Here is a 14,190-nt window from a genome sequence, read left to right as displayed (position 1 = left end):
TTACTTTCTGACACTCCTTTCGACAGAGACCTCAATGCATTCATTTAACCTAACCATAATAGCTCATGAGTTTATTAATGAACTTGAAACACGAGATAAAGAAAAATATAGCCTCCGCACTCTCAAAAAACTAACTTCGGCCTTCATTATACACTATCAAAATGTAGTTAAATGTTTGCCATCTGACATTGCTAAAACTTCCCAGACTTCGCGGAATAGAGATCTGACCGCTAAAACTGTCTGGTCACTCTTCGTCAAGTAATATCTTAAAAGTTTATCTATACAAATTAATTATTCTTAATAGCATATACATACAAACAGCAACCATAACTGGTAACCACCAAAAATTTGAACAACTTATTTCAAGGGGCTCGGAGCTCGACCGTTCTGACAATGCAAAAACCTCAATTTACGATGTCAACCTCAATTTGCTAAAACTACACACTATTGTACAAAATGACTTTAACTCTCTTGGCCTAAACTTGCTAAACTGCCAACAACCTACCCATTTCACAAGTACCTGTAGCTTTTTGCTAGATGTTTTCTTTGTTAGTATACCGTCAAAAATCCTTCTCTATGACCAGTTGTGTGTGCAAGCGTTCTCTTAACATGACTTGATATTTATGACATATGATTTTATTTCTGACAATTCAACACAATTTTTTAACTATAGGTACTATAACTCAATCAATTTCAGCAACCTACTAACTGAATTTGATAATTATGACTGGACAAACATTTATGACTTGACTTCGCCACAGGAACAACTTCTATTATTTAAATCCAACATTCGACGGATATTTGAACACTGTGTTCCATTTAGAACAAAAACCTGCCGTACAGCCATGGTTTAATTTGGAAATTAAAAAACAAATTCGGCTACGGGATAACGCCTACAAACGCTGGAAAAGGTATAAATCTGAAAGCCTGCACATTATTTTTAAACAACTGAGAAACTTAGTCACAAACTCGAACTCTTCCTCCAAACGTAGATTTTATAATAATAAATTTGCCTATGCAGAGACTCCCGGGAAAGTTTGAAAGGATTTGAGAAGCCTGGGCACAGGAAAACAAAATGCTATGGCTAAATCGAACCTTGATGTAGACGCCCTTTAAAAGAAATTTTCTGAGGTTCCTTCCGTCATTCCTACACATAATGTGTACCTGAACTCAACAACATCCTGTGATATTATTTTTAGCGTTATGAGTGTACGTCCATGTGATGTCCTTGAATGTATACTTAAAGTAAAATTAAATGCAGAAGGTCTAGATAATGTTAGCCCCAAATTTATAAAAATGTTGCTCCCAAAACTAATTTGTTGTATTACCCATATTTTTAATACAGTTTTTACCACGTCAATGTTTCCTGATTGCTGGAAAATTGCTAAAATTTTGCCCGTCCCGAAATCAAAAAATGAATTTAGACCAATTTCCATCTTGCCTTTCCTTGCAAAGGCTTTTGAGCAATTAGTTGCCCTGCAGATACAAAATCACCTGGAGAACAATAATCTTCTTAGTTGTAAGCAATCAGGTTTTAAAAAGCACAGAAGTTGTACAACTGCCATTTTAAAGATATCCGAAGACATTCGCCAAAAAATTGATAACCCTCCTAATTAATGTCAGGTGAACCAGTTCCCGAAAATTGTGACACACTACCCTCTACATCCTTTAATGTAAGCCACGATCTACCTGTGTTCGCATTTCCAATTTGACTGTTCCGTCCGCTTACAATTCGATTTTTCCTGGACGCACCATTTCCTTGACCTGCACCTGCCTGGTAATTGTCTGAATTCACTGATGCAAAAGATCCATCCACGTCATCATCCACTTCAATCGCATCTTCATCGTTTTCATCTGATTGCAAACCATAGTGAGCAAGTAGTATGTTTTGCAATTCGCATTTTCTTCCGGTTGTACTTAGACCAGTGCCAAAATCTCTTGCCTGTTTATTTGAATATTTGTTTCTGGAAGTCGTAGATCCTAGTTCCAAATCAAACATGTTAATCTGTTGTATTTATAGACCCATCGAATGACCGAATATACTGATCTCTTAGAGTCCGTATCGGACATATCTGTGGCGTACGAAAACGTAATCCTGGCTGGAGATCTTAGCAGCAATATGATCAGAGAACAAAGTGTACAAAATGACTTTAACTCTCTTGGCCTAAGCTTGGTAAACTGCCAACTACCTACGCATTTCACAAGTACCTGTACTTCTTTGTTATATGTTTTCTTTGTTAGTGAACCGTCAAAAATCCTTCTCTATGATCAGCTGTGTATGCCAGCGTTCTCTAAAAATGACTTGATATTTATGACATATGATTTTATTTCTGACAATTCAACACGATTTTTTAACTATAGGGACTATAAATCAATCAATCTCAACAACCTACTAACTGAATTTGACAATTATGACTGGACAAATATTTATGACTTGACTTCGCCACAGGATCAACTTCTATTATTTAATTCCAACATGTGACGGTTATTTGAACACTGTGTTCCGTTAAGAACAAAAACACAAAAACCTGCCGTACAGCCATGGTTTAATTTGGAAATTAAAAAACAAATTCGCCTGCGGGATAATGCCTACAAACGCTGGAAAAGGTATAAATCTGAAAGCCTGCACATCATTTTTAAACAAATGAGAAACTTTGTCACAAACTCGATCTCTTCCTCCAAAAGTAGATTTTATAATGATAAATTTGCCAATGCAGAGACTCCTGGTCAAGTTTGGAAGGATTTGAGAAGCCTAGGCATAGGAAAACAAAATGCTATGGCTAAATCGGACCTTGATGTAGACACCCTTAATAAGAAATTTTCAGAGGTTCCTTCCGTCATTCCTATACATAATTTGTACCTGAACTCAACAAAATCCTGTGATATTATTTTTAGCTTTATGTGTGTACGTCCATGTGAAGTCCTTGAATGTATACTTAAAGTAAAATCAAATGCAGAAGGTCCAGATAATTTTAGTCCCAAATTTATAAAAATGTTGCTCCCAAAACTAATTTGTTGTATTACCCATATTTTTAATACAGTTTTTACCACGTCAATGTTTCCTGATTGCTGGAAAATTGCTAAAATTTTGCCCGTCCCGAAATCAAAAAATGAATTTAGACCAATTTCCATCTTGCCTTTCCTTGCAAAGGCTTTTGAGCAATTAGTTGCCCTGCAGATACAAAATCACCTGGAGAACAATAATCTTCTTAGTTGTAAGCAATCAGGTTTTAAAAAGCACAGAAGTTGTACAACTGCCATTTTAAAGATATCCGAAGACATTCGCCAAAAAATCGATAACCCTCCTAAATACAAATACTCAGCACAAAGATTCGCACACAGTACAATTTCTCTTCAAGTGCAATAAACCTAATCCGAACCTATCTCACAAACAGGGTGCAGGCCGTCGTCTCCGGGTCGGAAAAATCTTCATTTCTGCCTCTAACACAAGGAGTCCCACAAGGCTCAGTTTTAGGTCCACTGCTTTTCTCGCTATGTGTAAATGATCTTTCTAATGCATTTCTGTTTGTGATGTGCACCTATATGCAGATGATGTCCAGTTATATGTTAGCCGTCCCCTAAGTCGAATTAGTGAGTGTATTAGAATTAGCAACAATGAAATTAAACAAATAAATGATTGGGCTGATGCGAACGGGTTAAGACTCAATCCATCCAAATCAAAGTGCATTCTAATTCATAAAAAATCAATTGACTTTAGCTGTCTTCCAAAGATTGAGGTTAAAAATGTTGAAATAGAATTTGTTAAACGAGCCACAAATCTGGGAATAGAATTTAATTCCACCTTAACGTGGGATGACCATGTGAACAAAGCCACAGGAAAAGCATATGGCATGCTCAGGCAGCTTTCCCTATCCAGAAACCTTATACCACAGAATATCAGGATGCTTGTAGCGAAAACCTGCATAATTCCAACGTTGTTTTACGGAATTGAAGTATTTGGTTCCTGTGATGCCATAAGCATGAGAAAACTAAAAGTTGCCTTCAACTCAATTGCGCGATATGTTTTTAACTTAAACCGCAAGGAGCACATAACATGTTACTCAAACAAAATTTTTGAACTAAGCCTTGAGTCATGGATTAAGTTAAAAAACCTCTTTTTTCTGCGTAAATCCTGACTAAAAAAGAGCCGCAGTACTTAATTGAACATGTGCAACTGGCTTCGTCTGCCAGAAAAAACAACATTGTCTGCAAAAGATTAAACACTTTTTCATACAGGCTGTTCGCTATTGGAATAACCTCCCAAACAATATAAAAAATATACGAAATGAAACGCACTTTAAAAACGTACTTATAAACTATTTAAAGGGCACAAGCTAATTCTTATTCTTATTTTAATCTTAATTTATAATTTTTAATGTCAATCTCATTTTGTTTCAAATTCAATTCATTTCTTTATGTAACTCATGTCACCATTACTTGTTAAAATGTTAAATTTTTATTGTAACGTAATGTAATGTAATTGTACTTCTAGTATTTAAGTTTTATTGTACGAATCCCAAAGTATTTAAGTTTTAATGTAACAATCACAAGGTGACCGATGAATCTGAAAAGACTTGGTCTTATATCGTCGGGATACCAAAACAAATAAATTAAATTAAATTAAATTACTAACATCGAAATATTTATACCAATTTGGATTCCAAATACCTGGACAACGTCTACAGTCACGAGGATCACGCCCACCATCTCGTCAAAACCAACCCCAAACAAAAACTTAATCAGGTGATTCTATCCAAATTTGGGGAACAGGAAATTGTGCGCCGTCTTGCGACGGGTATTCAGCTCGACGCCCCCAACGAAGAATCAGTTTTACGTCGCCACTATATAAAATGTAGGTCTGCTCGAAAGCTCTCCCAATACCAGTCCTTCGCAGCTCTTAACTGCTGCCGACTCCAACGTTGCAAACAGTGCGGTTTTCATTCAAGAATTAATAACTCAAAAACATAATCACTATCCTTGGAGATCAGCATGCGAAATAGGATTTGGAGAAACTTTGTGCAGCGCGACACGTCCGGTTCCAGTAAATGCAGAGTTGCGACTGTGCACATTAAAAACACATAATCTATTTAAAACACTAACTTCTTAAAATATAATTTAACGGGATTGAAAAAACTGGATTTAAATACGAAGAACATTTATTTGCAATAGAGTTTATTTTAACTTGTTGAAGTAATTGTAAACTACATCATATTTAAATTGTAGTATTTCCAGAAGTGTAATTTACTCCTCAAAGTTTGGTGCCGAACTCTTTGTTTTCGAATAATCCCTCACAGGTGAATAAAACTGAAATAAAAAATAGTTTTTTTTTAAATTATTATTAGATATGTGATCAAAAATCTCTTAAACCAAGCTAAGAAGACCATTGACTTTAAACATATTATGGACTTGTTCTGAATGTGGTTCACTGAAATCAGTGAGTAAAATATTGTGGCTCAAGCTTTTATTGCACCTTTTTTTAAACGGATGGACATTTGTTAGAATGAGGTGAATAGAAAAAACGTATTGTATTGATGAAATGTTTTTTAAGATCCCAGTGGGTACAAAAACGAACGAAAAACGAAACTATCGTTAAATGCTTAAATGCTCGTAAACGGACTTAAAATTACAAAAAAAAAATTACAAATCAAAGATCGATGACTTAAAACTCGCTAAATGTTCGCAAACAGGCTTGGACAAGAACGCTTAGTGAACCAACACCACACCATATTATTTCACTTTTTTGTCCAGTTTATTCTCACTTTTGATCCCGTTTGCGATAAGATACGAGAGATATTAGTCAACACCCTTGATAGCTCATTGTGTAAATGTATTGAAACATTAAACATCGGGTAAATATACAAATCCCGGCCTAGGAGAATTTATGTTCTATTTTTGTTTTTTGTTTTTTTTTTTTTTTTTGTTAACGGTATGTTTTATTTTAAATTATTACCAAGCTGACTTTTAAGTCTAAACTGTTAGCTAAAAAAAAGCCATTTAATTTCAAAGACTTGAATGCTAATGTGATGCCAGTGTGGCGCAACCTGCTAATGCGTCTACAAATCCAAAGGCCCTAGGTTTAAAACCAGGTGGGCTTTCCTTTAAATTTTTTTATAATTACAGAGTTTTAAGAGATGCCTAGAGAGAAAAGGAAACCCTCCCGGGTTTTTAATATTAATAGTGTGTCGCTTGTAATATTGTGTTCGGCTTGTTAATGATAATAAAATCGGCTCGAAAAAGATACCATAAAATGCTGGCGAGCATGTATGTATATGAATGACATTAGGTACATAAACAAGGCTGCCCAGTCGGAAGTTAGAGAACGCATTCCAATATAAAAAGCTTCTTTCATGCATGCTTTGCAAGCGAAAAAGAATGTCAGAAGCTATAAAGAAGCATTTATTATGCATTCTAAAGAGTTTTTGTGAAATCGTCCCTTCCACTACAATGCATAAAAAAGCCTTCTTTTGCAATGTAAAAAAAAAACTGAAACCCGAACGATGCCGATCGTCCGATATTTTTGAGATCGTGTTTTTCACCGAAAACCTCGCTTACGAAAGAACGCAAAAAGAAGTCTTGTTTCGGAATGGACAAAAAAATGAGAAACCAATTTAATCTATTTTTCTTAATGAACAGCAGCGGCGTAAATATATTCACTTTTATCTTTAAAAAACAATATCTGAACGCTTTGTTATGTTTGGGGTATATGACTTGTTAAACTTTCCCTAAAATTAATTCTGTAAAAAATATTAATATTTAGAATATTAGAAAATTATTAATTTGAATCAGTTTTTTATGTATTTTAATTTTAGGTAATAATATATACACGATTACATGATTTTTTTTCAAAGCGTGATTTTGTTTTAAATTATTATTTTACATTGCCGGCGCTATAGTTTCCTCCGCCACTGTATTCACAAGGAGTAACCGAACAAAACGGTACTCTAAAAAGCAAACGACAAGAAAAAAAAGGGAAAATGCAAGAATGCGCGCGGTCTTTTCCGTTTTTTTTGCATTTCTCGCCACTTGCATTTTGATTTTCATTTGAAATAGCTGGTGCCTCTGTGATTTGTGAAATTAATATATTCTTTGCGGTTTTAATTTTCAAGTAAGTATGTTGATATAAACAAACTAAATAGGAGTTCCAATACTGTTAATAAAATAACATGAACCAAACAATGGATTAATTAAAAAAATAAGTGATGTGTACCTGTGCCAAAAAAATATTAAATTTATAAACACTTATTAACAGTCTTAAAAACAGTGTACGGTCAAAACAAATGTAAACAAATTGTTCCTAAAACTGTGTGTGGCTGTTAATCAAACAAATAAAAAGAATTATTTTTTGAGTTTTAATTAAATTAAAATTATAAATATTATTTTCGTTTAATTCCAGAAAAACTATTTCAAAACAAAAGGTAATTTATATATATTTCATAAATTTAAATTTTTTGTTTTGTGAACTCGTTTCGTTTATTTGTGTGCTCTCTTTTTTCTCTCTTCCTTTTACTTCTACCTAGGGTGGACTTACATCTACATACAAGTAGTGTTTTTTAGGGTGGACCTAAGAACACAAATTAAGTGAACAAAAATGTAAGAAAAATAAACATAAATTTAAATAATTAGACATTACATAATTAAAACATTTAATAATTTAATTGAAAAAAGATATTTTACAAAATAAACACATATGATACCTATGAATCTCCTTGAAAAATTATTAAAATGGTACCATAATAATAATGTTACTAGAGATCAACTTGATGTACTTTTAAAAATTTTTGAATTCGGAAAATCTAGATCTTCAGTAGGATATAAAGACCAAGTTTGATAATGGAGCTTAATTATGACGGTACTAGGGACAGGGAAGGTTTTGCGTCCTACATTCATTTAAATGAAACATTATTCGGTAAGTGTTTTACAAACTTACAATCGTATTTTAATAAAATTACATATTTCCTTCTCATTATTATATTTTGTATTATATTTTCTCATTATTATATTTTCAGAGTCACAAAGAATAGACGGTTACCGCTTCACAGACCATATTAAAGACCTTCGACTGGCCTCCACTAGGGCCAAAAATAAAACTTATAAGGCTAAAAGTATGGCCAAAAAGATGAGAGAGGATGAAAACGGCCAGTAGTAATACAATAAGTTTTAAAGCATGTTTATATTAAAAAAAAATTAAATAAATAAAAATTGAAATTGAAAAAAGAAACGGTTCCCAATAGCTTTTTTGGGAACGATAATATTTGCATTCTTGGGTAAGACTATAAGAAGGCATGTTTTGGAATCATTCTTAATGTGTTCTTGTGGAAGGAATCAATATTATTTCTGTAGATGTGTTACACAATGCTTGCTTTGGAAGTTATCCAGGAAGGTTCCCGAGGAACGTTTCTAAGTTCATTCTAACAGTGCGCTGTAGAATGCTTCCTTCGAAAAGTACAAATGGAAGGGAAACCCGAGCGTTTCCGAAGTTGAAACTACCTTCCAATGGAACGCATTAAGACTCGTTCTTAGATCGGTTCTAAAGAAGGCTTGCTTTTTGTCCCGTCTCGAACAAAAAGGAAAGGGAGCTTTCAGGGATCTGGAATGCGTTTTTCGCATGCAAAGGAAGCGTAAAAGAACGCATCCTGGAAGCGTGTTTTTTCCGACTGGGTGTTGTTATGCCAACACAATATACATAAAGCGACAACTTTGTCGCTGCGCGGCTTTCGCCAAGCGCCCACTGCACACTTCAAGTGCAGACGAAATATGATCCGCCTTGATAAGCAACGGCCGCCTAATAGCCGAGTCAGCACGGTTCTCACGCTGACCTTCTAAGTGTATACATGCGTACATGCATGACACTCCCTACTCCCAGCAACGTTCCTGTTGCCTTATACAAACCATTACATACAAAATATGTAAAACGGCAGCACTCGCTGCTTCACAGCGCCGCAGCTCTACTTTTTAAGAAACAATCGAATTGACACTGAAACAAGTTAGACGTGTTCTCATTTAATTCAATTAAAACAATTTGTTTTGACGACTCGTTTGTTTTTTCATTTGACTCCCCAAAGGAGCGGCAGAGCGACGCCAGAGGACTTTAAAACCGTTTAACTTCAGAAATATTAGCTCGATTTTGAACAGAGTTTTACTATTGTATTTGTGTTCACTTTGTAATTGTGTTTTTTATACCCTTTTAGAGGGTATCATAATTTCAATCAGAAGTTTGCAACGCAGTGAAGGAGACATTTTCGTTTCTATTAGTATATTTATTCTTGATCAGCATCACTTGGAGAGTCGATCTAGTCATGTCCGTCAGTCCGTCCGTTTCTACGCAAACTAGTCTCTCAGTTTTAAAGCTATCTGTATGAAACTTTCCCAAAAGTTGTCTTTCTATTGCAGGTAGTACATAGGTCGGAACGAGCCGGATCGGACGACTATAGCATATAGTTCCCATAGGAACAATCGGAAAATAAATGAAAAAAATTATAATTCTGTTGTTTTTTATTTTTTAGTTCTTCGACATATAGTAATGGTTAAATATTTAAGCATTACGGTTTAAATTTCATCAAATTCGGACGACTATAACATAAAGCTCCCATGGGAAACACCGAAATATTTAACACCAATTTAAAAAAATACGCAGCAGTATTCTTATACACCGATTCCAAAAACCTGGACAGCGTCCACAGTCACGTTGAATACGACCATCATCTCGTCAAAACCCAACTCAAAAAATTCAACAATTTGATATCTATCCACTTCTAGCATTCGTCATTTTGTTTCAGAGCCGCTAAAAATATCCTTGTCAGAAAGTTACATAATATAGCCCACGGGTAAGCTTGATCAATAATAAATCTCATTTCACAACCATTCGTATGGGCTTCAATGCGTAAGAAGATCTTCCATTTCATTAAGCATTTTATATATTTTCAAAAATAAAAAATGTTGTAAAACGGCCACTGAAGCATCCAATGATTTTGCTCGAATTGAGCAGACATCTGATTTTCGTATTGTTAGCTATACGGCGTAACACTTAGCTGTTGGAACATATGTTTGAATGGGAAATTAATTTAGGAGCACACAATTATAATTGAAAGTAAAAATGGTTTGTTTATTTTTCGGCTGTGTACCTGTGTAAAGGATATACCCGCATTGCCAAATTTTACTGAGATGTTTTCATATTAATAGCACGAATTCGCCAATCCGGTTTCAAAATAATATTAACCAACTACAATTCTGGCGCGTCAGTTATGACCTTAACCTACCTTCTGGACCATTGGTAACAAACTATTTTCTAGTCTCAAACTTTCTGTTTAAAAATAAATTAAATTTTTTCGATCACATTTGTGGGGAAGGCCAAGGCGCTTTTAGCATTTATGTGTTTTGTCACCTCAATATGCGAAGTACACAAAGCATACAAAAACCATTTCTCCGCTTTCCTTTAAAGGCACCACCGAAATTATAAGTTTCTGCCTTCGTCCATTTGATGTGAGACGAAGCATAACTCAAAAAAAAACTGCTACTTGGTCGGGGACGAGATTTCATTTAAGTATGAGAGTATGAGTAGTAAATTTGACGACTACTGAAATAAATTAAAATAAAAATTATTTTCAATAATTGCATTTGTTTATTCTTTATATAGAACTGTATTGAAATGTTCAGTATGTATAACAATGTTTACCAAAGAAAAAATTACTTGAGTGAGCGTTTTTTTACATATTATTTCTATCACTGCACTAAGTTCAAGTCTTTATTTTATTTAAATAAAATACACCATATGTTGTTATCACATGAAAGAAAAGTTTTGTGCTTAAAGTTGACATGCAAGGGTATAAAAATAAACGAAAACCGTTCACAAATCATCCAAAAATTAACACCAAAAATTTTAATATATGTAGCCTATGGACTTTTTGATAAAGGCATGTGGTAGGTTTGTCCACGAGGCTAAATAGTGCTACTCTCCTCTGCTGTTTGTATGTTTTCTGCCTTTATATACCCTTTCAGTTATTGCAAAAATTAAATATTATTTAACCTGTATTTAGATTTTAATTAACTTTTTTAAGATATTGCGCAGCAAAGTCAGCGTACACAAACATTTAATCATTTATTTCTTGAAAGTTTTTTTGTTTAAATGCAACGTTCTTGGAACCTGTTGAGTGCCTAAGCATGGATAGCAATTTATTTAATTTCTGTCATGATGGCGCCTAAAGGAAAGGAAATTTGTGCAGCAAAAAGAAAAATTATAATGATGTTATTTCTTGAGGATAAAAGATTTGGGTAGAGCCCACTCCTCCTTTCAAAAGGTTGTCCTTAACTACACTTCCACTGGGTCGATCCTTTCCAAGCCCCGAGCTGGTCGTCCTCCGACTTAAACGAAGAGGGAAGAAAAAAAGTGTGTTCCACAAGTTCAACAAAAAATGTTTATCCGACTGTGAACACACACAGAGGTGATAGAGTATTGAATTGGGTCTGTATTGCTGCAGAAGGCGTTGGGAATCTTAAATTTATATAACGTGAAGCTCTGGCTGTTATATAATGTTCGAAATCAGGTTAAAACGCCACAATCACCGTACCTTAATCGAATCGAGCACTTGTGGGACCCACTTGAGCGCAGAAAAGAAAACACAACTACCAAAAATATGATTAATGAAGTAATTTTACAAGAATTGTCTAAAATTAAGTCAGAGGACTTGTGGGTTATATGCAGTTAAAAACCCAAAAAAACACTATTTTAAAAAAAAAAAATTTCTGAGAAAACTAAGAAATGTAATTATCTGATATTTTGTACACATGTTATGTTATATTTTAACTGTATTTTAAGTCTAAGTATTAGAAAAATATTTATTTGGAAAGGAACTACAGCTAATCTCAGAGAGCTCCTCTCTGGATCCTTCGAAATTTAAAAATCAAAGAGATGCCGTTGAAGAATTATCTAATCTAATAATTAATCGAAGTAATAAGGAAAACAATTTTTTTTTTGACAAAATGGCGGTTTTTCAAACATAAAAAATGATTTTTAAGAAAATTAAAAAATAAATGTTTGATTAATTACTAAAAAATGTATTTAAGAAGCTCGTGTTAAAATGTAAGACTAATCGATTTGAAAACACCATTTTGAGTTAATTCAGTTTAAAGTTTGAATTTGGTTCTAACTTCAGGGTTTTAAACTATTTAAAAAATTTTTTTTTTTTTTTGATGTTCACCGCAAACTAACTTTTTTTCAAGGCGCCTTCGAAGATTTGATTTACACTGACCGCTTTAATTTTTTGTTAGAAAATTTTTTATTTTTTAAATGTTGTAACTAAATTTAAAAAAATAATATTATAGGTGTCGCCGCAAAAAAATCATAAAAATATGCGTTTGGTTTTCCTTTAAAACCCTACCCCTACCGCACTATCATGAGTGGCCGACCCAGCTCTATTATACACTACCTGCAATAGAAAGACAACGTTTGGGAAAGTTTAGCTGATAGCTTTTAACTGGGACTAGTTTGCGTAGAAACGGACGGACGGGCAGACAAATAGACGGACAACTCTAGATCGACTGCCCCAGTGATGCTGATCAAGAATATACATATATACTTATAGGGTCGGAAATGTCTCCTTCAATGCGTTGCAACCTTCTGCAAGGGCATATAAATTTCTTTAAAAGTTGTATAATAATATGTAGTTCAATTAAAAAAAATATAATATAGGTGTCGCTGCAAAGAGAACCACATACAAATATGCGTATTTTCGCCTTTAAAACCCTTCCCCTACCCCACTATCATGAGTGGCCGACCCAGCTCTATTATACACTACCTGCAATAGAAAGACAACGTTTGGGAAAGTTCAGCTGATAGCTTTTAGCTGAGACTAGTTTGCGTAAAAACGGACAGACAAATAGACGGATAACTTAATTTAATTTAATGGTGTACTCATAGTTTGGAGAGCAAATGTATTCACTTTATAGGGTCGAAAATTTCTCCTTCGCTGCGATGCAAACTTTGACGGAAAACATTATACTCTCAGCAGAACAGGAAAATGTTTATCCTGCAAAACGTACTTTTGTTGTTTTGCAGAATATAACAAATATACCTTATATTGTTTGTCCTTGTACTCCTGCCATGGTTCGGGATTAGATGAGCGATTCCAAGTCACATCTGGGTTTCGAGTAGCAAGTCGAGCCATGTAATATATGGCTCCAATAGCTCCCGCCCCAACACACACATAAAGTGGAATTAGCTATAAAAATGTTGGTTATGTAATAACAAAAAATCTGAACTCAAATACATATATATTGCTTACAGCTGGATTTTTTTTAAGACTTTGTAGTCCAAGTCCTTGCATTTTTCTGCAGTCAGTTAAGGAAATTCCCGGTTAAGATATTTTTAAAAATTGTGCAGCAAAGAAACAAAATTACCTAACTTTACCTTAATTCAACGAAAATCAGAGTGGCCGATTATTTCAAGCATCAAAATACTGCACTTTAAGTAAGAAAATATACTAAGAGCTTAAACATTTTAAATATATTCTTCATATGGGAACGGTGGAAATTGTGACTCGGAAAATGTTTTCATTTTTAAAATCCAATCGAAACGATTGACCTTTTTGATAAAAAAAAGGAATGATAAAAAAATTGTAAATGCAGACCTGATACGGCTTTCGACCCAAACGTTGCCTGAGGAAAAAGTTCGTCTCTTTTAAGACTAATAGCTAATTCACATTACAGTATTTTTTGGGAGAAATTGTTTGATCATTGTTGTTTTTTGATCAATAATGTCAATCTTTTCGATTGGATTCTCTTCTTCTCATTGTTCCCCCCAAAAATACTGTAATTATTAATATAATATTACAGTTATTTAGTGATGGCATTCAAATATACTAAATTTACTAGGTTAAACGGCGTAAGATAGGAACAGCAGAAGTAGACGGTGGAATATTTAGGGAAATTTTGGGACGGAAAGCTTATACGCACCGTCATTGACGGTAGAAGGTAAACGTTAGACGGAACCCAATGTGAATTGGCTATTACAGTGAGGGTTTTTCAGCTCGTTCTTACTTTAGCCTAGTATTCAGATCGACGAATAGTTACGAAATGTTCGGGGCGAATGGTTTTTAATCGCATTTAAAAATCGCATTTATTTTAAATGCGGCATATAGCCTTATGGGATTCCCTGTGTAAATAAATGCGCATTAGGCTAAATGCGTTTTAATGCGC

At 34.2% G+C, this 14,190-nt stretch overlaps 1 protein-coding gene across 2 annotated transcripts; it reads right to left on the bottom strand.

The window, feature by feature from the left end:
• Positions 1 to 5,138: 5,138 nt before the first annotated feature.
• LOC128264026 (cytochrome c oxidase subunit NDUFA4) lies at positions 5,139 to 13,498 on the bottom strand. Of its 2 annotated transcripts, none has more exons than XM_052999310.1 (4): positions 13,403 to 13,498; positions 13,278 to 13,323; positions 13,068 to 13,214; positions 5,139 to 5,304 (listed from the first exon to the last, which is right to left on the bottom strand). In XM_052999310.1, the coding sequence occupies exons 2-4, from the start codon at positions 13,317 to 13,319 to the stop codon at positions 5,242 to 5,244; spliced, it is 252 nt and encodes an 83-aa protein (XP_052855270.1). In that variant the 5' UTR covers positions 13,320 to 13,323; positions 13,403 to 13,498; the 3' UTR covers positions 5,139 to 5,241. The 2 variants fall into 2 exon arrangements, with proteins under 2 accessions (XP_052855270.1, XP_052855269.1); XM_052999309.1 differs by having other exon boundaries at positions 13,393 to 13,497.
• Positions 13,499 to 14,190: the final 692 nt, after the last annotated feature.

Source organism: Drosophila gunungcola, unplaced genomic scaffold, assembly GCF_025200985.1.
Source record: "Drosophila gunungcola strain Sukarami unplaced genomic scaffold, Dgunungcola_SK_2 000048F, whole genome shotgun sequence".
NCBI lineage: Eukaryota > Metazoa > Arthropoda > Insecta > Diptera > Drosophilidae > Drosophila > Drosophila gunungcola.
This window is presented reverse-complemented; position numbering and strand designations above follow the sequence as displayed.

What these genes read in the sequence shown, in the direction of transcription:
- LOC128264026 (XM_052999310.1), bottom strand. Translation starts at nt 13,319, where the DNA reads ATGCAAGGACTTGGACTACAAAGTCTTAAAAAAAATCCAGCT. An exon ending in GTCTTAAAAAAAATCCAGCT is followed by an intron (nt 13,215 to 13,277) that starts GTAAGCAATATA and finishes ACATTTTTATAG; the next exon opens with CTAATTCCACTTTATGTGTG. An exon ending in ACAAGGACAAACAATATAAG is followed by an intron (nt 5,305 to 13,067) that starts GTATATTTGTTA and finishes TTTTTATTTCAG; the next exon opens with TTTTATTCACCTGTGAGGGA.